The sequence below is a fragment of the Physeter macrocephalus genome, chromosome 7, assembly GCF_002837175.3.
Source record: "Physeter macrocephalus isolate SW-GA chromosome 7, ASM283717v5, whole genome shotgun sequence".
NCBI lineage: Eukaryota > Metazoa > Chordata > Mammalia > Artiodactyla > Physeteridae > Physeter > Physeter macrocephalus.
The window spans coordinates 37320464-37344865 of record NC_041220.1 but is presented as its reverse complement, the minus strand read 5'-3'; the positions used below and the strand labels follow the sequence as shown (position 1 = coordinate 37344865).

The window sequence follows — 24402 nt, the reverse complement described above, 5'->3', positions numbered from 1 at the left end:
CATGTCAAGAAATGAAGTCAGAAAAATCTCCTGGGAAGATTTTGAATGATCCTGAATTCTATGTTAAATATCTTGAACATTACCCTCAACAGTATAAAAAACATAGAAATGTTTTGATTCAGTAAAATTACTTGTTACATCGATTATAGAAAGAAAATATTTGTGGAATTTATGGAAAATGCATTTTGGAGATAACAGATGAGAGGTTACAAGATCTATTAGAAACTGTAGTTATCTAAGTAATGGAAGATAAATTGGCACAGAAACAATAGATTGAAGAGATTAGAAGGAATAAGTCACAAATATGAAGGCTTCCAAGAATTTTGGTGGTGAGTGAAAGGAAAAAAATAGGTGCGGTGTCCAGTTAGTGACAGAATGATGAAATGGTATCTGTAGAATGAAGGCGAATTCAGGATATTGTAAGCTAAGCAAAGGAACAAGTACAAATGAAGCAAATAAAACTGTAAGAGGAAAAGGGGATAAACATATAGGTAAGTGCTTAGAGGATGAGAGAGAAGCAGGTGGACCTACATCTCATAGAGAAGCTACTCATAAAACAGTTACTGGAGAGCCACAGAAATGAACAAGCACAGTTGTCTGATTTTCATGCTCTCAAAAGTTAAAAGCAATGGAAAACGGTGGCTTCTAAAGGCAAGTAGTCCTGATTGTAAAGGGAAATTAAAGTGTTTACTAAGAATCCACCAAGTGTCAGGCCAACTTAAACAGCAAATATGTAAAGATGAAAAGCCAGATTTCTTCTGCTCCAGAGGACAAAGTGATTTAAATAATTCCATAAAAACAAGATGATTGCTAAGCAGCAGCAAAGGAGATAGAAATCAGAAACAGATTTAAAAAGGACAGTTTCATGAAACATAATCCTATGGGGGAAACAGCTTTAAGTTCTTAAATACCATGTGTAATAATTGGTTTTCTTTAGTTTTAAGAATGCAGTCACACTGTAGTAAATTTCATAAAGATTTCTATGGAAACCTAGGAATTTTAATAACTTCATGCCTAAACATTAATGCTTTGGTTAACCAGAATATGTGGTTTTCCAAAATGATTCATTTTTCAATAATTACATGCATCTAGAAACTAACATTCTCTCCAAAGATCTCAAATTGGCAGCACTTGGGCAAAATCTAACTGCACATTGGTTCTGTCTTCAGACACAATATTTTTAAACAGTTTTAACTTATTGGCAATCAATATACAAAAATGTTCTGAATAAATAATAAGACACTTAGACTAGCCTAAAAAGTGGAAGATTTGGCAACAATGGGGCATATATATTACATGTCAAAATTGACTGGAGCTGAGTATTTCCAGGCTTGCACTTTCAGGAAGACCACATTACAGTCCCTGTGATACATTCTTTTCCTTAAACCTAGACCTACTTCAGACAATTATGTTACTTGCCTGGTTATTATAGCCATTTCATTCTGTGATTTCTGAAAAAGTCAGTGCCATGTAGATACCACTTCACTTTACATAAATTATTTCTAATCATTACAATTTTATAAATTGGATTCAATATGAATATTATTATTTTAAAGATTCAGAAAATACTGAGAAAAGTTAAGAAAGTAAATGCTTATGAAAGTTACTGCTAACTAGTAGGAGAGCTGAGTTTTCCAGTATATCACATAGACTTGCATATGGCTAACCATATTTTTAGTGTTGGCAAGTGATAAGCAATGAATATGAAAAATGTATTTTTTCACATATTAATGAAATTTTAGTTAACATATCTAAAATGTCATTTGAGGTATTTATTTAAAATGTTTTAGATTAGAAGAGGCACTGAGGTACTTCTAGGAAAACAAACAAACAAAAAGTTTATCCTGAACGACCCAACTAGTACATGGAAGAGGTGAGCTACACAAACATGAAATATATTTAATCACTATACATTATAAACTCCTCCTTACCTGTTATCATGTTCTAAATCAACCTGAGTGGAAGCACTCCTTGGACTATGTGGTACAAAAATTGGATGGAAAGACAATTCTAATCTTCATGACTTCTTAGAATTTGAATTCTGTTTAGGAATTTCAAACCACAGAATTACCATGTTATGGAGGAACAAGGTTTAAATAGCACTGTGATAACCCATCTTAGATCTCCCACTGTCTGGACTACTTGTCTTCCTTTTAGGAAACAAGGTAATATTTTCATTTATCTTTTTATTATTCTACATAACTTGTAATATTGTAAAACCTAATAATATTGTTCTAAAAAGTATTTTTAAAGAAATTAAGTCAGTGTACCTTAAGATTCTTTGAGAAATTGGTAACTAACATAGCTACTGATTTATCTCCTTTTCAGTGCTTCTGAATATAATCAACATATAGACACTGGAAACTATTATAGTGCTCTATCTTCTGATGAATTGCCACAATCTTATTTTAAGGATGAGCTCATCATAATGATGTTTTTGGAAATCCAGGGCACTGCGTATTTGATGTATGACCTCCTGAATCATTTTCTTCGTCTGTTAATAAGACTCATGTACCTAACAAAAATTGTTTCAGAGACTAGAGAAAGAATTTACAACATACCTAGCACAATGTCTGGCAACAGCAGTTGCTTAGTAACTACAACTGTTTCTATGGTTCTCATTTATCAACATGCTAAAAGCATTTCTTTAACTTTTAGTTAACATTTGCCCATGTTCCAATTTCTTTCATCCATGGAAAATAAAATGTCTTAAGTAAAATTGAGGTAAATGGCTATACATAATAAAATTATTTCAAAATTTTAAATGATAAAATTAAATATATATCTAATCTTATTTTAAAATGTACTCATTATGAAATGCTTCTAAAGTGAGTATCATATGCCTCATCCTGTAAGAGTAAACAAACGTATCTGAGATTCTTTAGTAGGAATGAGAAATTAATAACAAAATCAGGCAATGCAAATCTTAAGATAGAGAATAATTCCCGTGCATACACGTTCTCTAGATGTGCATAGGTAAAGATCACCAGTAAATTTAACAGTTTGAGTCAAATAAAATCTTGCCCTTCAAGAATAATTAATTTCATATTTGTAGATCTACAGAGTGAACACAGTTATATGTCAAAAAGGCATTAGAATAACTTTACTTCACTTTTCAGTTCTCTGTTTATCCACTGGAAAAGTTGAATTGATATGTGGTCAGCAAACCTGGGGGACTTATATGTAGTCACAGTATTAGAGATGGAGCTGGAGGGGATCTTATTAATCAAATCTTTTTAGTTAAACCTCTCTTTTGCTAGATATTCAAAGTGAGGTTCAGTGATGTTCAGTGACTTGCTCAAGGTTCAGCAGCCTGTCCCAGGCTGAGCTGGGATCAGCAGGCCTCTTTGTACCCATCACAGTGTTATTTCCGCCTGCTAATTCTTCCTCTTAAGAGGTATCCAGGCTCCTTTTGCCTCACCTGAAATCTGATTTCAAAATGATTTTGCATTTCTGATAGTAATTCTCCACAAGATTAAAGAAGAATTGTAAATAATATGGTCTTATTAGTATAAGCATAATTTATTATTTTCACCACTGTATCTTCATGTCTAGAATGGTACCTGACACAGCGTAGCAAGTATTCATTGAATAAGTGAGTAAATTAATAAATTAATTAACCATTTATACATAGGGTCAATTATTCTACTAACTTGCTAAGCTCAAAAAGAACTTCCACAATTTAGAAACTAAGATTTTTCATTACGTTGTGTTAATTTCTCCTTATAAAAAACTCATCATATTCATATCCATGTGTTTCTCAGTGAATCTGCTTTTATCAGTCTTCATTTCCCTTTCCTAATTATCTGGTACAAAGATAAATAACACATAATTAATGAGGAAATATGTGATTTTAAGGAGAGTAAAACTATTATTGATTAGCTCCATATCTATATCACAGGACCAAGTAAACATGAAGTTCTTCATTTTTACCTGCCTTTTGGCTGTTGCTCTTGCAAAGCATGTAAGTATAATAAGATATTTATGTGTATCTATTATTACCTGAATATAAGAATAGTGAATCTTTTATGCAGACAACGGCAGGGGTGGGCAGCAAGGAAGTGTGACCTTTAAAACCTATAATCAAAGATGGCGTTGGCCTCACCTTACACAAGACATCAAGGTGGACAAAAATACTTTTTTTTTTTTTTTTTTTGTGGTATGCGGGCCTTCCTCTGCTGTGGCCTCTCCCGTTGCGGAGCACAGGCTCCGGACGCGCAGGCTCAGCGGCCACGGCTCACGGGCCCAGCCGCTCCGCGGCGGATCCTCCCAGACCGGGGCGCGAACCCGGTTCCCCTGCATCGGCAGGCGGACGCGCAACCACTGCGCCACCAGGGAAGCCCCAACAGTTTTTTTTGTTTGTTTGTTTGTTTGTTTTTTTAAATACTTTTTATAAAGTGTTCTCCTTGTAGGGTTGGAAAGATTTTAGTCCTAGGTTAAAAGGCATACACTTTCTTCCATATCTGTTTGAATTTACTGGGGAACTATTTTCACTCCAAGAACCACTTCCTAAAAGTTAGAAACATATTAAACCATAACACGGACATCTTTCAAAGTTCAGGACAGAGACAGGTAAAGTGTAGATTCCCAAACCATCTCTCAAGCACGTGTCAGAATTCCGTCATTCTTGACTACAGTACCTCAGCAAATTTGATGCTTAGACAGGAAACAAGCATGTGTTGAAGAGGGCTAACTTTGAAAATTACTTGCCAAATAACCTAATGCAAAGTCATCCCTTAACTTCTCAAAGCATCGTATTCTTCTAGTGAGAATGTAATAATAATATGCATATCACACGATGATAAAGAAGGACTAGATTCTTCATGTGAAGTGCTTCGAAGACACAGGCACATAATCTATTAACTTCCTCAGGAGTAACTCAGTTTTTCCCTTACCCTGCAGCCTGTGCTGCCAATCCCTCTCCCATACCCAGTGTCTCACTCCCTACAAATGCACTGTATCATCAGAATAACCAGAGTTCTTTGCCTCCTTTGCATTTCCATATCTCACATATCAAACTTGAAAAGTTTTTGTTATTAAGTTTACAGCCAATCCAAGAGCATAGCCAGGGTAAGAATTCTAGTTAGGCATACAGAAAAATATAGTAATAATGCTTCAGTGATCAATCTTACACCAAGCTTCATTGTTTCTTTCTTCTGTTTATAATCTCCTAGTCTTAACTACTCTTCTCCCTTTCTCTCTAAATCAGTAATTGTCTTTCCCTTAAGATTAATTAAATCTAGCAATTAACATAAATGAAATGAAACAAAATGTGATGGTATTATATTTTAAGATTCTGTAGCACATCTGCACATACATCATATTATATTTTAAACTGTGACAGGATTAATATCAAATACTTAAAAACTAAGAACCCAAGACTTCCTAAAAGCAGTAAATACATTAAGCTATAAAAAGGATTCATTTGAAGTACAGAATGATTTGCTTATTAATATTATAGCATATAATACTACAATGATAATGAAAAAATTCAACTAAACACTACGCATTTCCAGAAACAAATTTCTAAAAGTCTCTTGCCATCAAAACAAGAACAATAAAAACAAAACAAAACAAAACAAAAATACTGAGATAGCTTGGCATTTTAAATCTACCATAAAACTGAAACTTGTATTTGTTTTTGTTTCTTTTATAGGAGATGGAACATGTCTCCTCCAGTGAGGTAAGACACTTTGGTGTCAACATAAAATCCTTTCACTTAGTAAAAACATAATATGCCCTAAACTCTTGTCCTTAAAATAGTTTTCCACCAGTGAGTCTAGAACTACAGTCACAGACAATTAGAAGTGAGGCCATAAAAAAAAGTAGATATGGAGGAGTAAAGACCAAAAAATCTACACATTCAAATCACCAAGATTAGATTTGTGCATTTTTTTCTAAAGACCTGTCAATATTAATGATGTTTGTTCACAAGTCGTGATGAACACTTTGTGAGTACAATGACAGGAATCCATTCTATGTTTCTGCAATGAGGACTCAAGCTTTTCTAGATCTAGCAATGAGGACTCAAGCTTTTCTGGAACTATGTTAAATGCTACTTTCCAAATGACTTCCTGGCCATAACAGATGCCCACAGACAACTCCAAGGTCACCTAAGCATTTTCTTGTTTTCCTGTGATGTGTTTAATCTCTTTTAAAAAGACAAAAGAAAAAACATTATAACAATAAAAAAAAGAACACTGGAAATTGTACAGAGGAAATAGGAAATATTTTCTTTCTTCTCTGTGGATGATATTTGAGAGAGCTTTTGATTCAGTTATTCATAAACCAAAGCACAATGCGAAATTAGTTAGTTATCTGAAATATAATAATTATGTAGAGGGAGTGAAACTTTGGCTAACTTTGTTGTGTAATTTGGGTAAAAACTAATGCATTATCTACCCAATGGATAATGGTTGTAGACTGATATTTTATTAAGCTAGAATGAATTCAATTTAGGTAAATAAGTAATATTGTCTTTCTCTTTATAAGGAATCTATCAACATGTTCCAGGAAGTAAGTCCTAAATTCTTAATTAAATATATTTTAACTTTCTTTTTTTAATCAAAGTTATAAAATAAATTTATTTACTTCATAGAAATATAAGCAGAGAAAGAATGTGGTCCTTCATCCCAGCAAGGTAAATCCTGATACTTTAGTCTGTTAATCTTCGATTGATGAGACTGCTTTTTCTATCAAACATAAGTCATTTTCTCATTCAGCCAAAAAGAGTATTAATTTTAATTCTGATTGTGAAAATGGTGATGTTTTCATTGTTTTGCCAAAATGCTATGGACTAACATGAAAGGAATTCCAGGAAAAGACTTGTGAGCCATTTTTGAGCCACAACGTTAAAGCAGAATATCTTAGAAAGAATTTATTGTTCAAGGTTCATCACCTTTACTTTTCTTCCTTAATTCTGTACCCTTTTGTTCAAAAAATTATAGTTTCTTTACTATCACTTTAAGCTCAAGAATATTACCCTGGATTTCAGTAAATGCTATATCCTTTTGATTTTGTTTTCTTTTAGGAGAACATTTGTTCCACATCCTGTGAGGTATGTATTGATTTCACATCAGTAGTACAATGTGAAGTAAAATATAGTATTAGAACCACATTGAAATTAACCTGGATTTGGAAAATATATTTCAAGTCAATCAAATTTGAAAACCAAGATTATCTTTAAAGAATGAGACCAAAAGTATACTGTCTTCTCTTAATTCTATGACTAATTCAAATGAAGAAAATACATCTTTGCATGAATCAAGTAATACATTTGATTCCCAGATTCTATGAGGAATGAAGAACTTGTCTTTAATGGTTTTCATTCTTGAAGTCTCAAACTTATTTTCTTCTTTTTAAAATTATTTTTCTATTGCAATATTTTCTTAAAATTGGCTCAATCAATTTGTTTATCACAGAAACAATATATATTTACTTCTAAAAGCATGTTAGTTGGGCTAGTGATTTATTTTTCCTAATACATAATAAGTAAGGACTATTAAAATGAGAAAGAAAAGCTTATCTATGCCTTGCCTAAAATTATCTTGTGCATTCATTCATTCCCTTGACAAAGCATTTATTCAAAAAGAACTATGTCCCCAACACTACCTTAGCCTCTAGGAATACAATAATAAATATGACAGTCTCTGGGGATACAACAATAAATACAATAAACAACGACAAACACCACTGGTTGTATGTTTATCACCAAATAGAAAATTCTATTATAATTCATGCAAAACTCTTACAATGTACATTGGTGCCCTTTGACAGAGCTATCAGGTATCTGACTCCAGAGGAAAGTACATTTTAAATCAAGCCAGTGTCAAATCAAGAACCTACCATTCACCTTCAATGTAGTTTTAACCTGAAAAACCTTTCAATATTGCTTAGGGCAGTGTTTCTAAAAGTGTTACCCTTCAACTAGCAGCATCAGCATCACCTGGGCATGCTTATGCACTTTAAAATTTGAGAACCTTTTGTTTAAGGGGGGTGAAAGAGGGAATGGTCACTAGTATAATAAAGACATGTTGTAGTAGAAATATCCAAGCAATGAGCACAATGGGAAAAAGTGTCTGGAAAGGAAGAAGCATAGCCATGGCCCGGAGCCTTGTGTCCTGAGGCATAGCCTGAAGACTTCCTACTTAGTGTCTACGAAGCCTGCTTTACTGTTTCTCTAAGCTTCGTGTCTGTCTCAAATGGAGAGCCAATGGCGGCCTCTCATAAATAACAATTGTGTCCTATAGAAAGGGTTTGCAGGATTTAGTTTTCCACACACCTCACTAGTCCTACTTTGTAATATTTTTCTCACCTGTCTACACTCCCTAGGCATCTGATATTGTATGAATAACATAGAATTGATGAAAACTTTAAAATGAAACATATTTTCAGTCACATGTTATAATTTGACATAGAGTGAGGGCTCTCAGTAATTTATTTAATCTGTAATAAATAACATAATTTCTCAGTAGTAGTAGTTTGGGCCATAAATATATTTAATTAATTGCCCCTTCTACTCTAGTACAACTCTAAGGCTAAATCATGCAAGTTAAGTTAATTCTTCTTTTCTTCCCCTAAGGAAACTGCTGAAGTTCCCAGGGAGGTAAGTAATTTTCATTCAAATAAAATGAAATTCACCTCACCCAGCCCTGTTTTCTTTTTGTGTATTTTTATAGCAAGTGCTTTTGTTTTCTTAACAGAAAGTTAAGCTTACTGTGGAAGATAAGCAATACCTGAAACAACTGGTAAATTTCTCGTACAAATTATAATTTCAAGTAAACCATGATAGTATTGCTGTTTCTTCTCCCAAATGTTCACACAACTCATTCCATCCCAATGAGTTATTTACCCCCAATTTATAGTAATATATTTATTGTTACTTTAATTTCCATCTATTATCTTATCAAACTTGTGGATTTATAGTTTAAGAAAAATGAGTGTTGAGCAATTATCCAACTGATTTTGAAGGAATTACAAACTTTAGAAAATGTGTTTCAAGTTTAAATGATGTGAGTGAGATACCAGTGTAGTTGAGGTATCACATTTTTGTTCACTCAACTTCTCTTTGACAACAGTGTCATAGAAAGATATTGCAAGTGTAAAGGTACCTTTAAGATTCTTGAATTAACTGCTTCCACTTGATTATGGTAAGTATCTTTAGGCTTATAATTTTAAAAATAAATAGCATTTTTGTATGAAGAATACATAATGTTAATAGAGTTTCAACTTTAATTAAGTCATACTTGGTTTATGAAATATGTTAAATTTTGCTTATACCTTTTTGATTCACAAATGTAGGTGATCTGGGTATTTGCATGCATTTTATAAGTATTTTGAAAATAAATTATAGGAAATTTTCTCTATAGCTGATAACACACTCAGCCAGAAGCAACAGCTCTGGGTGGAAATTGTCACAAGTGTAATGGTCACAGGGATGTTAACTTATACCTTCGAGTTCAGACTCAGAATTTCAGTTTGGTGGAAGAGAGTTTTCCTACACAAGCTAGTTTAAAACGAATTCTCTGCATTATTTTCTCTGGAAAAATCACCACTGTTTTAAATACACAAAACCTACTTTTCTTAGTGGCTCCCTTTGACATTTTAACCATTGCTTTAAAGTCATGATGAAGGGCCAAGGAAACAAATATACATCAGTGTTGCTTTTTTGTGCAGTCACCTTTTCTTCTTCTTACGTTGTCCTTGCAGTATATAGGTCATCTCCAATCTTGGAATTCTGTCTCACTCAAGTGTAAAGGTTTCCAAGCCATATATAGGAGGTCATGTAACCCATCCTCTGTGGACTAGAGAAGCTTGCTGTGTGCACAAGGAAAGAGCACCTGCTTTGGAGTTAGCAACTTGTATTCCAACCACAACTTCACAAATCATTACTTAACCTCTCCAAGCTACAGTTTCCTCAACTAAAAATGAAGATAGTTATATTGACCCTGAGGAATTACATTAGATGATATGTATTTCAATTATGCAAAAAAAATGCTTGGAGCACAGTAGTTAGGTGCTTCTAAAAAGAAGGTAAAAATTATTGTTATCATATCCCTATACAGAGCAGACATACCTGCTAAAACATTTAGAACAGAAACAGTCTTTCTTTGAATACTTAAAAATTGTGACTCCCCAGATAAGACCTCTCTTTTTAGGAAATTCTGACTGCTAGGAAGGCCATTCTTAACTTTGTCAAAATGCTTCTAGTAGCATTTTCCTTTTGTACCACTCTTTTAAGGTAATTCTGAATTCATCCAATAATTATTCCCAGGCAATTCTAAAGACCAGTCAACATTCTACATGTCCATTTATTTTCAAATCTCTATGAAATTAAAATTCTCCTGAGTGAAGATGCCACTATGGCTTTATATTTAATCTCTAAAAAAATCATCAGAGTCAGATCAAAGGCTCTGGAATTTACTAGAATATTTATTGAGCCAGATAGATAGATAGATAGATAGATAGATAGATAGATAGATAGATAGATAGATAGTAGTTAGATAGATAGATAGACATAGCAGGCACTATGAAACTGCTATATATTTTAACAGATATAATCCTATATGATAAATAATGCTCAGATAAATTAAGCAATATGAGCAGAGTCATGGATTCCAATACCCAGGATCAAGGGAATTAAAGTTCAGCTCTATCTGACTCCAAAGACCAGACTTCTTACATACATGGAAAAGAAAATGACAGACACTTACCTTCTAATTCAAGAAGTGTTCCTTTCCTTTCTTATACATACTTTTGTTTTTTCCACATAGATATTGTTCTGGAGGCCTTAATAATCAGACAATTTCTTTAATTTTGCAATTTATTATAAATGTAGGAACAGTCACAGTAAATGTTATGTTACTAAACTATTCTTGTTAGGTTAATTTGCCACCATTTATAAATTATCTAATTCAATAAAGTTCTAAGTAACTTGTTTCTTCCAAAATTTGCTTTTGACACAAGGATGAAATTCAGCATTGGAGTAAATATTGATAATTTTCTTTCTCTCTAGAGCAAAATCAGTCAGTTTTATCAGAAGTTCCCCCAATATATCCAGGCTCTATATCAAGCTCCAACTGTTATGAACCCATGGGGTCAAGTTAAGAGAAGTGCTGAGCCCTTTATTCTCACTGTGGTGAGTGCTGGTTTTATTTGTTGTTTGTTTGTTTGTTTTTCTTTTTGTTTTTGGTGAGGGATGAGTTCAGGATAAATATATGTAAAGTAGCTAGAGACAAAATGTCCCAACAAGTTTTAACTGAGAAAGCAGAACAAATGCGAATAAAATCTTGTAGTCCAGAAATTAAATAGCAAACAAAAAAATAGCTCAAATGTAGTAACAAATAACAGTAGTAACCATAGTGACAAATAAGTAATTTAGTTTGAATTGTTCTAAGTGTATGTTCCTACATCATTTTGCTTGGCTCCTCAAACAAGTCTCTAATGTATGAGGGGATAATAATCATTAATTTCATGTAACAAAAATATTGTATTGTTAAGAAAATACAAGAAAGTGAAGTAACTTGCCCAAGTTCCAAGTACTCTCTACCATTTTGTTTCACAAAACAGTCTGTCTTAAGGAACTTTTTCTCATATGAGGAATAAATAACAAAAGTTTTCTTGACCCTTTTTTGGTTACAGAGCAGACAGCAGCTCTCTACCGGTGAGGTAAGGCATTTTCCTACAAAGTCAATACCCTGGTAACTAGCAAGATATTATACACTTATTATACACTGTACTAGACAGTCTTTGATGTAGTTTTTAAGCAATAAATCTATATTTACATAATATAGGAAAATTGGATCTTCAGATCTCTAAGAAAAATCTGGGGAAGGCAGAACAAAAATGTACACATCCAAGGATACAAAGATTAGATCTGTGCTAGTAGACCTTGCCAAAAATGTTAACACTACTCTTTTTTAAAGGTCACCATTAATATTGCTATCACATCAGAAGACATGGTGTAGATCTTACATTTTATAAACAGAGTGGGAGGAATCCAATGTATCATTCTGAAATAAGAACTCTAATTCATCCAGATCCATACAAAGTGCTGTTATCCAAACGTCTTCCGGCATACCACACATGATTAAATACATTTTCACATCATACAAGAAATTGCCTAGTTTTATTCCTACTTAATAATGAATTTAAAAGTTCAGAAAAGAGAAATAACAATTTTACAAGTAAGAGTAAATGCATCAATTCAATTTTTTTTAAGGAATCTGCCAGCTCCTCTCAGGAAGTAAGTCAAAACCACTTATATTAAATATAGTTAAGAAATTACTTTTTAATTCGTTATGGTTATAAAGTAAATATTACTTATTTTGCATAAATATAAGCAGGAAACAATGTGGCTATGCATCCAGTCAGATAAAATGTATTTATATATTTATTGGTTCATTGATGAGATATGTCATTCATCACTCACTTAAGAAATATGTATTTAGCAAGTATTATGCCCTTACATGATCTTAGATCTTTGGAATACAACAGCGATTTAAAACATAATAAAAATAAAATTAATTATTCTTCTTTATAAAAGAGGGGTTTTCTGCATATATTCAAGATGAAATTATGTATAATCAATACAGTGAGAATAAAATGTCTAACTCTTTTTTTAATTTTTTTAAGGAAAATTCAAAGAAGACTGTTGATATGGTAAGGTATTATTTTTATATGAAGCTCTATTTAATTCATATTTTCAAAAATTAATATGGTTAGGTCTATCTGAAATGTTCTGCTTTTAATAAAATAGAGTTATATTTGTAAGTTACTTAAAAATATAATTTCTCTCCACCTTTTGTTTCTCTCAATTGCCCTGAATTCTTTCAATTAATCCTTCAATATAAGCCAGACTCTCCACATAAGTTTTATATGGTTCCACTGCCTTTTTCTTTTTTTTAATCAAATTTTACTATTTTTTGAACTGGAAATTTTACTTTTTCTTTTTTACCTGTCATACTAATATTCCTTTTTGTAATATGAGAAAGATCTTTAATTCCACAAATATCAAAAATATACTGTTAAGGATTCAATTATTCTGGTCCCCAGATTTTGACTACTTTTTTAATTTCTCAAGGAATCTTCTAGTAGCTCATATAGTGAGGAGAATGGTACTTTTAATATAAAACAACTAGCTTATTGAGAAATACTGTACTTTTCTGCTGTTAGTTACTTTAAGTAAATTAGGTATTGATAATTTTTTAACAGAGCCACATCAAAATAGCCAGTAGACATAAAGAAAAACACGTGTAAGAAATATACAGAGTCATTTTAGAGGTCTGAAATGAAGTAGATACATAGCCAAGAGTAGCTGTTTTACCCCATGCTTTTGATAATGTTCAGCTGGCCTCTGGTTCATTGGTAATAGGAATTTTTAAAATAAGCCAAAGCCAAATCAACATCCTGTCAATTGCCTTCACCATAGTTCTACCCTGAGTCTCTCTCGCTGTTTAAACTGTTGAATACTGGATTGGGTTATGAGTTGTGTAAATCACAGGTACAAGAACACTTGCTGTGTTACAATGAGCCAAGTGCGTAAGCACAATGGGAAAACTTCCTGGGAGAGGATGAAGCATGGATTGTGGCCCACAGTCTTGTGGCCTGAGGCACAGCCCAACATCTTCATCCTCAAGGAAGGAGGAAGCATGCTTTACCCTTTCTCTCAAATTGGGGGTACCCGGGCACTAAAAAAAAGAAAACAATGGTCTTCCCAGAAAGGGCATGCAGGCTCTGCCACATACCTCAACAGCCTGATTAGTTTTAGTTTTTCTCCTTTCTCTCTCTCTCTGCCCACCTTTGCATCTGCATATACTCCATGAGAATTTGACATTATATGAACGATATAGGTAAATGGAAAATTCAAAACATATTTTCAGTCAAATATCATATGAACACAGACAATGCTCTGATAATGAATATTTAAACTCGTTAGATCCATAACAAATTCCTATAAAGTAGTACTTGTTTTTTGGTAACAGTGGTTTGGCCTTGAATTATTAAAATAATTAGCTCTAGTTCTCTACTATAATGATGTAGACAAAATTACTCGTGGGCTATCTAAGTAAAGATGATCCTCATTTTCCTTCCCTAAGGAATCAACGGAAGTACTCACTAAGGTAAGTAACTTCCGTTCCAACAAAATTAATTACATATTATCCCATATTTTCTTTTGTATTTATCGCAGTTTATTTTTATTATTAACAGAAAACTACATTGACTGAAGAAGAAAAGAATCGCCTAAAATTTCTGGTAAATTTTCCATGCAAGCCTTTGTAGCGCAACCAGTCTCAGCTTGGACACTGCTGAACCGCGATCCTCTCAAAAAACAAAAAAACAAAAAAACTGCTATTTTTAATAAAGTCTAATTTCTATAAAAGTCTTCCCTATACTTTGTCAAAACTATTACAAAAACATTCTCCCATTGTACTAATTGGATCATTGCCATGTATCCACCCAACCATTATTCCCCAGTTATTCTAAAAACCCATTGATTTTTCATTTTGTAAAAACAGGAAATTATCCTGAAGGCAGATGCCACTGTGTTTAATTACAATTTTAAACTCTATAATAATCTATAGTTGGACCCATATAGATGGTTCAAAATACAACACAGAGGAGAGGGATATTTATTAATAGGTGACAGGCACTATACCAAGTGCTCTCTCTATATTAATTCATTTACTTCTACAAGGTAAGTGACACTCAGAGATTAACAATTGACTCAGTGTCACAGATTCTTCTAAGGTAAGTCACACATTCTATATGGCTCTAAGGACAAGGGTGTTTCCACCAGACATGGAAAATAAGCCACAATCTGAGACACTTATTTAGTAAACTAAGAAATTATCCCCTTGCCTTCTTACACACACCTTTTTTTTCTTTTCTCTTTTTTTTTCTGCTTAAGTATTTTGGCATTGGGGTCTGAAATAACCAAAGAATATTCTTAATCCTACAGTTTATTTTATGAATGTAAACATAGAGTTAATTTTATATGAATAACCTCTCCTTTGCTTAAGTCTGGTATCATTTAGAATTTATCCAAATAAATAAAGCTTTAGTTGATTTGGTTATGTCCAAGTGTGCTCTGACACATTGGATAATGGAAAAATTATAATTTTTTCTAGAACAAAATCAACCAATATTATCAGAAATTAACCTGGCCCCAGTATCTCAAGACTATTTCTCAGTATCAGAAAACTGTGAAGCCGTGGAATCACATTAAGACAAATGTTATCCCCTATCTGGTGAGTTCTCCCTTTTATTTTTAATTTTAAAAACTGTGTTATCTTTTATAGTAAAAATAAGATAGGGAAATTAAATTCCAACAAGCTCTCAAGTAGAAGCTGAAACAAAATTAAGTAAAAATTCTAGGTTGGAAATTAAATTAAATTAATAATAGAGTACAAATATAGTTACAATAAGCAGAAATAATTATAATGATAAATTGTGTTTACACTGGATTTAAATTTCTTAAGTGTTTGCTTATAATATTTTAGTTTATTCCTATAACAATTCTCAAGGTGGGTCAGCATAGAGAATATGACTTCCATTTCACAAAAGTATCTGAAATTCCAAAAAGTAGCCTGACAAAGCTCTAATCAACATTTCTCCTTTATTTCATTTTTTAAAAAATATGACTTAGGAAACTTTTTTAACATTAGGAATAAGTGGGAGAGCAGGAAATTGCACCCAGAGAACTGACAGTTTAACATAAAAATATGGGATTGGAATCAGAAGCCTTGACATAAATAAGCTTTTGACTTTGGTCAAGTCACTTCATTTATCAGGATTTTTAAAATATGATTTAATTTATTACATATACATGTAGCATTTAAAGATATCTGCCCCATGATTAGAGAAAATAAGAATTTATCATCTGTAGTTTCATATGAGATGCCAAAACGATGCTCTAAATATTTTCATGGAGTGGTAAATATTCCTTTTGTTTTTTATTATAAGCGCATAGCTAAAATATATTATTCCTTTCTCTTTTAAAGAGATACCTTTAAGATTCTTGAATTAACTGCTTCCACTTGATTATGGTAAGTATCTTTAGGCTTATAATTTTAAAAATAAATAGGATTTTTGTATGAAGAATACATAATGTTAATAGAGTTTCAACTTTAATTAAGTCATACTTGGTTTATGAAATATTTTAAATTTTGCTTATACCTTTTTGATTCACAAATGTAGGTGATCTGGGTATTTGCATGCATTTTATAAGTATTTTGAAAATAAATTATAGGAAATTTTCTCTATAGCTGATAACACACTCAGCCAGAAGCAACAGCTCTGGGTGGAAATTGTCACAAGTGTAATGGTCACAGGGATGTTAACTTATACCTTCGAGTTCAGACTCAGAATTTCAGTTTGGTGGAAGAGAGTTTTCCTACACAAGCTAGTTTAAAACGAATTCTCTGCATTATTTTCTCTGGAAAAATCACCACTGTTTTAAATACACAAAACCTACTTTTCTTAGTGGCTCTCTTTGACATTTTAACCATTGCTTTAAAGCCATGATGAAGGGCCAAGGAAACCAATATACATCAGTGTTGCTTTTTTGTGCAGTCACCTTTTCTTCTTCTTACATTGTCCTTGCAGTATATAGGTCATCTCCAATCTTGGAATTCTGTCTCACTCAAGTTATCTTCTTGTTCCTTTTATATGTCCTGCAATGAGACAAAGTAGGTTTCAGAGAAATGAGTAATAAGAGTGGTAGTAATTTATTGAGGCCTTACAATGCTAGTCACAATTCTAAGCCCTTTGCCTATATTAACAAATTTCTTATTCACAAAAAACCGAGGAGGTGGTTAGTATTATCAGCCAATTTGAGATAAGGAAAACTGAGGCCTATGGTAGTTAAAAAACTTGTTCATAATCACCCTGTAAAAGTGGAAGAGCCAAGACTCTAACACAGATTTATAGCTCTAGGACTCCAACACACCACTATTGATGCCAAACTACACCTAAAGTCCAGCTAGGGGATTTTTTGACTTTAAGTACATTGTCGCAAACATGATTTGCTTTGTCATGTCATTTTGGCTCTCCAAATAATGAAAAGGGGTCAGACAACTTCACAAAATGATTTTATGTGAGAAAAATAATAACTATTATGAATAAGAGCTGAAATTACAGCTGTATTTTATAAATAGCAATATTTCCATTGCTATAGTTATTTATACATTTATTTTACACTTTTAAAAAGCTGATCATGTGTTCTATACTGTGAGAGACATGAGGGAGACAGAAATAAGGTACCAGACTTATCCTCATTAAGCTCTATTCTAGACGAAGATACAGGAATGGCAATACGAGGTGCCAGATGCTAAATTAGAGGCATGAGAAGTATCTGGTAGTACAAAAAGGTCAAGTGATGCATCAGACTTAAATCATAAACTAAGTCTTTCAGATAATTAGAACTAGACTAAGCAAAGCAATGGAAGAGGAAAAAAAAAGTCAAAAGGTATTGAATTGGCAGAAAAATTATAAAAGAAATAGAGAAACCAAAAAATGCACAATAGATTTTAAAGATTTTAATAATTTTAAGCAATTTCTTAAAGTATCAACCCAAGGTCATTTTGCATAATGAATTTTTTTTCCTAAAACCTGGATTTTAATTAGATAAAAGGGTTTTAAATGTAGAAAGCATTTTATGTCTAATAAACTGTTTAGAAAATAAGAATAAATTTTCCTTCAAAATTGGCTGAAAATGTAAATATTTACCACTGAATGAATAAATATAAATATTACTTTTATATGCTGGATTGAAGAACCTGGCTATCAATTTTCACTCATTCATTAAATTGTTCCACAAATAGTTATTAAAACCTTACTATGTGCTAGGTATCATGTTGGGAACTAAAAAATATTAACTAATAATCATTATAAATAACAACATTCTGCTAGAATAGGATGGATGGGTATGTGTGGGTTCTGTATACAAGCATACATTGTTTCTTGAATATAAATCTAATAGATAATATAGTATTATCTTTTTCTTTTTAGGCTTGACTGGAAAACCTATCTTCTACATTTTCTTATCTACTACTTTACTTCATACTACCAACATGTTTGGAGAGGCCCACTAGTAAGACAGAAATGTTGAGGGAAAGGAAGACTGTGCAGAATATTTCCTGAATTATTTATATTCTCCCTGTTAGTTCATGTTGAATATACTCGGTTTGTATGGTGGTTTCATAAAACTTAGCTGATGATTATTTAAAATGCTTTCCCTACTCTTTCTGAGTTGCAGAACTACATTTCTTTTCCTCTGAAAATAAAATTTCAAGTGCATTCTTTGGTGTGTAATCATCATTTCCATTGTTCATACTGGCCCACTAGGCTATGGATGATAATATAAACAGTCCTTTAACAATCACTTTAAACCAGCTTGGCTACTACCAAAATAACTGTACACTTTCTGGGTAATGCAATTTTACTTCTCATAATGGATAACCTTGAACACTACAAATTATATTCTCCAAACACAGCTAGGTTTACAGTACTATTCAACCATTGTTTTACCAATTTTTTGATTTATTTGTGCACATAATCTGCCACAGCATTAATCCCAAACCTTCACCAGAGCCCTCAATCCTCCTCTCCCAGGTCACATTGTCACACTAAATTAGGGAGTCAGGCATTGAGAACATAAACCTTCCAAGGCCCCCCATTAATGGTATCAACAAATGGAGAAACAGGAAAAGCAAATAAGTGGATTAATGCATGGAATGTAAGGGAAAACTCTAAGGGGGTGACATGTCCAAGAAGACAAAGAGATAGGGAAAGATAAAGGAAATTGGATTTAGGAGGAAGGGATAAAGATGAAAATTACTTGAGCTTAGAAATTTGTGTTAAGCATCTGCTTATGATGGGAAGACACTGGAGGAGTTTTCACAGGGGAGTGACATTATATGATATGTACCTTTGGTGAAAAGATTTGAAAATTGGAGATTTTTCTCTGACACGGTAGAATACTCCAATCCTTTAACCCTCTCATTGTATTCTATTCTATCCAAGCCCTCTTAGCCTCACTTCTTATTCAAGAAGTGAAGTGAACACTGAAGTGTTTTTCAGAAGGAAGTAACATATGCCATATATTTTGAAAGGGTAAGAGGTAGAAGCTAAGAGAATTTTTCTTTGTCTTCGTAGAACACTCCATCCCTTTTTTTCTTTGTCTTCGTAGAACACTCCATCCCTTAACACTCTGATTACATTCCATTCTATTTCTTATTCATCTCACTTCCTTTCTTGCACAGCTCAGAATTCACCCTTGATTTTTTAAAATATCGTCTTGATAACTCATGTAACTCTTTGCACCTCTGCACTTAATCCTACTGGAAAACATCCAACCAGGAACTAAATTTCTATTGCCACTCCATGCAAGGAGCTGAGCACTAAAGTAAGTTTGTTTTTTAACATTGTTGGTCACCAAAGACTACTTATCAAACTTTGTCTTGTTGGCATTAGAGTTAGCTGCCTTCTTTAACACTCCCTAAACTTCCAATTATCTCACTGGAAAAAAATTTGCCTTTCTACTTTATTGACAAATATTGTGTGCATCAAGCCTAAACACTATCCCCTCCCTAGTATGACACTTCAATAACTTGATCTAACTCTGAACGTAACTTTAACTGTCTCCTTCAAGTCTCAAGGGATGTGGTGATCTTCCTCTAGTTCAAAGCTAACAGCTCTTTTGGTGCTTTTTAAAATTTCCTCTGTAATCTATCCTTTTCAATGATGTTCAGTGGGGCAAAGTAATAATTATGATTATCATATCTAAAACCAATTGAACAGCTATGTGCAGGGTAATTTATATATTTGTCTCAATTATCCTTACAATTATTAATATTACTCATATTTCTAATAGCTATTAATATTATACCTTGCAGATGAGGACATTTTAGTAGAAAAAGAATAAGTTGCCCCCAGGGGCATCATTCTACTTGGACCTGTTGATATTTACTTCCTGGTAATTCTTATAACAGTCTTTATCTAGCTCCTTTTTATAGGTATTTTGCAGGACTTCTTTTCTTTCTCCTGCACAAACATTGATGTTCTCTAGGGCTCTGACCTCAACCACTTCTTTTCAAATTCAACATATTTTTTCTTAAATGATCTTATCCACTTTAAACATTTTAATTGCCACATACAGTGAGCTGATTAAAATCAAGTCCTAATTATCTAGATAACTTCAGCCCTAAATTTCTGTCCCCCAATATTAGACAGACATACCCAATTGACTTATGAAACTCTCTCTATATGGTTAGCTTCCCAAATTAAAATGTAAGCAATATTAGGGGTAACGTGTAAGCAGAGCTTCACTTGAGTCCCCAGTGTTAAAACATTATCTGGTATTTGGATGAATTCCATATATTCCATATATTTAGGACCTAATATTTTATTACAGTAAATTAAACTGGAGCATAGCATTTATCATAGCTCCTAAAATTTTATGCCATAGCACATGGTGAAAACACCTTTAGGACCTGAAATGTTTCCCAGTAGGTGATACCAATCTCCCAGTGAATCTATAAAAAGAAAATCTCAACAAAGCACCCATAGAATGGCTACTTTTAAGCAATTTTATTTCCTGGTAAGCCCTCCAAGACAAATTAATTGCAAAGTGTATCCCTAGGTAAGTAAATGAGGTGACTTCCACTTAAGGAAGTTTAGCCAGAAGCCAATTAGTTGTTGAAAGACATCTGCCAAAAAACATAGTTTGGGCTTTGATGTCATTTATGTTAGGTAATGCTGACAGTAGTTAAATAGCGGGACCAGATTTTAGGTGAAGGGTCTTCCTAGTCAGACTAATAAAGCCATACATTCTTTTGTCACTCTCTAGAAGAGAAGTACAAAATATATTGTATATTTTCAGAAACAACCAATTTATAATATTAATGTTCATAGGGTCAATCAAAATGAAGCTTTTATTTTGGGCCTGCATTGTGTGTGTTGCTTCTGCAAGGGTGAGTAAATGGACTTTTTAAATTACAGCAATAATATACCCATCAAGTAATTTAGACAGGGATTCGTGTTAATGATATAAATTATTAGAGTGTTGATAATGATGCAGCAGAGAGATATGTTAATGGGCATGTGGTTTGCTTTGCCAAACTTTTCAAAAGAAATTTTTAAAAATCTGAATTTAAAAAGTTGTGTAATCTGAAAATGAATAAACAGCAAGGAGAAGAAGTGAATTCAGAAATGCAATGGGCTGGAGAAAGATAAAATTAAAGGGAACCAAAATTCCATGTAGATGATCTTCATTGGTTATGTCTTCAAATTATAGAAAACTAGATTAGGCTTCCTCTGGCAGTGAAGTCCCACTGCTGGAGGTATATATGTAGAGTCACAGGGAATACTTGATGGAGTTAAAGTAAATGGACATAATGACTACCAGTGTATTATAAATAGATGAGCCTCTAATGTAAGAAATAGCTGATGGAAAATTCTTAATCCTAGCCAACAAGTGAGCTAAATATCCTCTTTTGGAAAAAGAGAAATTTATGACATCTACTCCATAGGATGGCTTTGAAGATTAAATATGATAATTATGTAAAGTACTTAACAGAGCACCTAGGATATAGTAGGAGCTCAAATGCTACTTGATATTATTAACTATTATTATCTGATTATTGACTGATACTACTAATTATCACCCTGTGCAAATTTCAAGATATTTTCCAATCTCCTAAAATCACCTGAATTAAACTCTAATTGTTAAAATAGTAAATGATGAGTTTCCTACACTATCTTGTCATTCTTATCTCATGCTCTGTTGTATAATCTGTGAGAAATTCATAAAAGATATTGAAGCTTAACTGGAAAACAACTGGACATATGGTCCTTCTGCAACTGTTAAGAGGTGGCTACAAACCACATACATACACACAAACACACACACAAATGCAAACAAAACCTGAGAGGTGAAAGAGAACAGCAAAACAAGATATATGAAAAAGACTGAATGATTTTTCAGATGGTAAGATTTATGTACATGTAGAAAATTACAAACCAAAATCTATCAGGCAATATAAAATTTCCTGAGACAATGGTCTATGTTAAAAACATATAATGATGATAACAATAACAAACAAATAATTTATACTAGTGATTTATATTTCAAGAAGAAATTAACTATATTAATAATACAGTTGTACAAATTCTTCAGTAAAAAAATCTGGGTACAGATGTTTTCAAATGAATAACCATAGTGAATTAATATTTTTCCTTTTGTTTTAGAAGTGTTTCTACTTCATTGATGAGGTAAAACTCTTTTTTCATCTGTGTATAAATGTATTTGTTTTTACCTTAAAGTATATTTTACATTTTAAAACTCTCTGATTTTTTACAAGGCAATTTTGTGACAACTATTGCTGTTAAAATATTAATGCTATTAATCTCTCCTTATTTGATAGAAAAATATCTGTGGAGTCTAAATATATTTGTGTTAAACATATTTACTGTAAGGTCTTTATTTCTTTTAAATGAGCAGAAGCATTAAGTAAGTGTACTCCCTTTAGAGTGTGATAAAATTTTTGCTATACCCACGTTTCCTCCTCATGTCTCTATAAAATTTTATGACAATACTGTACTAAGTTTACTTCAGCAAACTAAGTGATTAATCTGGGAAGGCTTTGCCTGTATGAAAGATTAGAGCAGAAGAAAGCATGACCTAGGAACTACCAGCAGGAGGAGTATGTCCCAAAATGTTAAATGACTTCTGTGCAGCAAATACTCATAAATTATCACGACGCAGGACACCAAAACATTCATAACTTGACTGATATTAGAATTTTTTTAGTTCTTTGTCATTTTTGCCTCAATTCTGATGACAGAAGCATGCTAAGAAAATGATACTGGTATCTATCCACAAGCATGCAGTAGATAAACATGGCAATCTAGCAAGGAAAGGCCAAGAGATATGATCTGGATGTGCACAGTTTGAACCAAATACCATTAGATATATGGAGAAGAAGTAGAAAGGTTTTGAAAATAATTTTTTAAACGAAAACAATATGAGATACTACTTTGAATTTCTTATAAGAGTTAAGATTTTAATCATAAGAATCTAGGGCTCTCTGGTCACAGTATGAATCATTGACATTTGTCTCTGTGAACACTCTGGAACATCTATCACTTGTGTATTATGCATCATACCTTCAGGTGACAATATGATCCAGGAGCAAATATTTTATCTCAGCAATTCAGGAAACCAACCTAAAATTGGAAAGAATATGATACACAATATTAAATTTTAATGAAGAAGCTTGAGAGCTGGGAAACAGTAACCCAGACACAAGCAAAGAAACCTTGTCTGTTCTTTCAATACCTAAGATCTATCATGTGGACAGCACAGAGGAGGCACTCATATTTTACTTTAAAAAAAAATATTGAAAATCTATCAAGAAAAACAAAATATCCCAAAGCTACTGAGGAAAAATCTACATTCATTGAGAAGTTATATTGAAAAGCCTTGTTTAGTCCCTAGGGATTTTGTGATAAACCTAAATGATGATCTAATGGAAATATCTGGTGTAAATAAGTCACTAGCCACAGAATTAATCAAAACACTTGGTTCCCTGTACATAAGTATTTGTAAATAGTTATGAACAAGAAAATTTAAAGAGAGTGTAGAAACACTGGAACCAGTAGGACATTAAAATCGGTCATTGCCGATCTACTTTGTAATAAGGTATTTAGAATAACAGGACTGGGTCTACACAGTCATAGGAAAGCAAAGCAAACAACTATATTGCTTAAGAAAGAAAATTCCAGGTTACTCAGAGAGTTTTGGCAGTTATAGTCACTCTGAATGCCAGTAGAGATCTGAAGAAAGATTTTTTTCAGGGGCCTGAAACTTAAAACCAACTTTGTTTTCTTTGTTGTTTTAGAATTTTGTCTCATCCAGTGAAGAGGTAAAATATATCTATATTTGTTTATATTTTAAGAAATATAAATATATTTTAATTATTAATTTTCTTTTTAAAATAGCATTTTCTGTCTAATAACATTAAATAATTCAGTATTATTAAATTTTTCCCTGAAAAGCTAAATAATTTCATAACATGTTATCTTTTCTTGCTGTGATGGTCTCATTTAAAAATGCATCTATAAGGATGAGCATATTTATATTTACACATACTGTAATTTTTTATTCATGTTGATATCCTGCCCAATTTCACTGCCAATTCATTAGGTAAATACTTTTAAATGAAAACTATATAAATAAAGGGTTTCTTTGCTTCTGTTTTTTTTGGTACGCGGGCCTCTCACTGTTGCGGCCTATCCCGTTGCAGAGCACAGGCTCCAGACGCGCAGGCGCAGCGGCCATGGCTCACGGGCCCAGCCGCTCCGCGGCATGTGGGATCCTCCCAGACCGGGGCACGAGCCCGT

At 32.8% G+C, this 24402-nt stretch overlaps 1 protein-coding gene across 1 annotated transcript in view; it reads left to right on the top strand.

The window, feature by feature from the left end:
* The first annotated feature begins 3913 nt into the window (after window positions 1-3913).
* LOC102981519 (alpha-S2-casein-like) overlaps window positions 3914-24402 on the top strand; it is a 22153-nt gene continuing 1664 nt past the window's right edge. Inside the window, exons 1-13 of the mRNA XM_007119200.2 lie at window positions 3914-3964; window positions 5657-5683; window positions 6493-6516; window positions 6599-6640; window positions 7031-7111; window positions 8570-8605; window positions 8703-8747; window positions 11015-11137; window positions 11641-11667; window positions 12634-12660; window positions 14097-14120; window positions 14209-14253; window positions 15129-15248. Coding sequence (XP_007119262.2) covers window positions 3914-3964; window positions 5657-5683; window positions 6493-6516; window positions 6599-6640; window positions 7031-7111; window positions 8570-8605; window positions 8703-8747; window positions 11015-11137; window positions 11641-11667; window positions 12634-12660; window positions 14097-14120; window positions 14209-14253; window positions 15129-15248 — 672 coding nt within the window. The remainder of the gene's footprint in view (window positions 3965-5656; window positions 5684-6492; window positions 6517-6598; window positions 6641-7030; window positions 7112-8569; window positions 8606-8702; window positions 8748-11014; window positions 11138-11640; window positions 11668-12633; window positions 12661-14096; window positions 14121-14208; window positions 14254-15128; window positions 15249-24402) is intronic.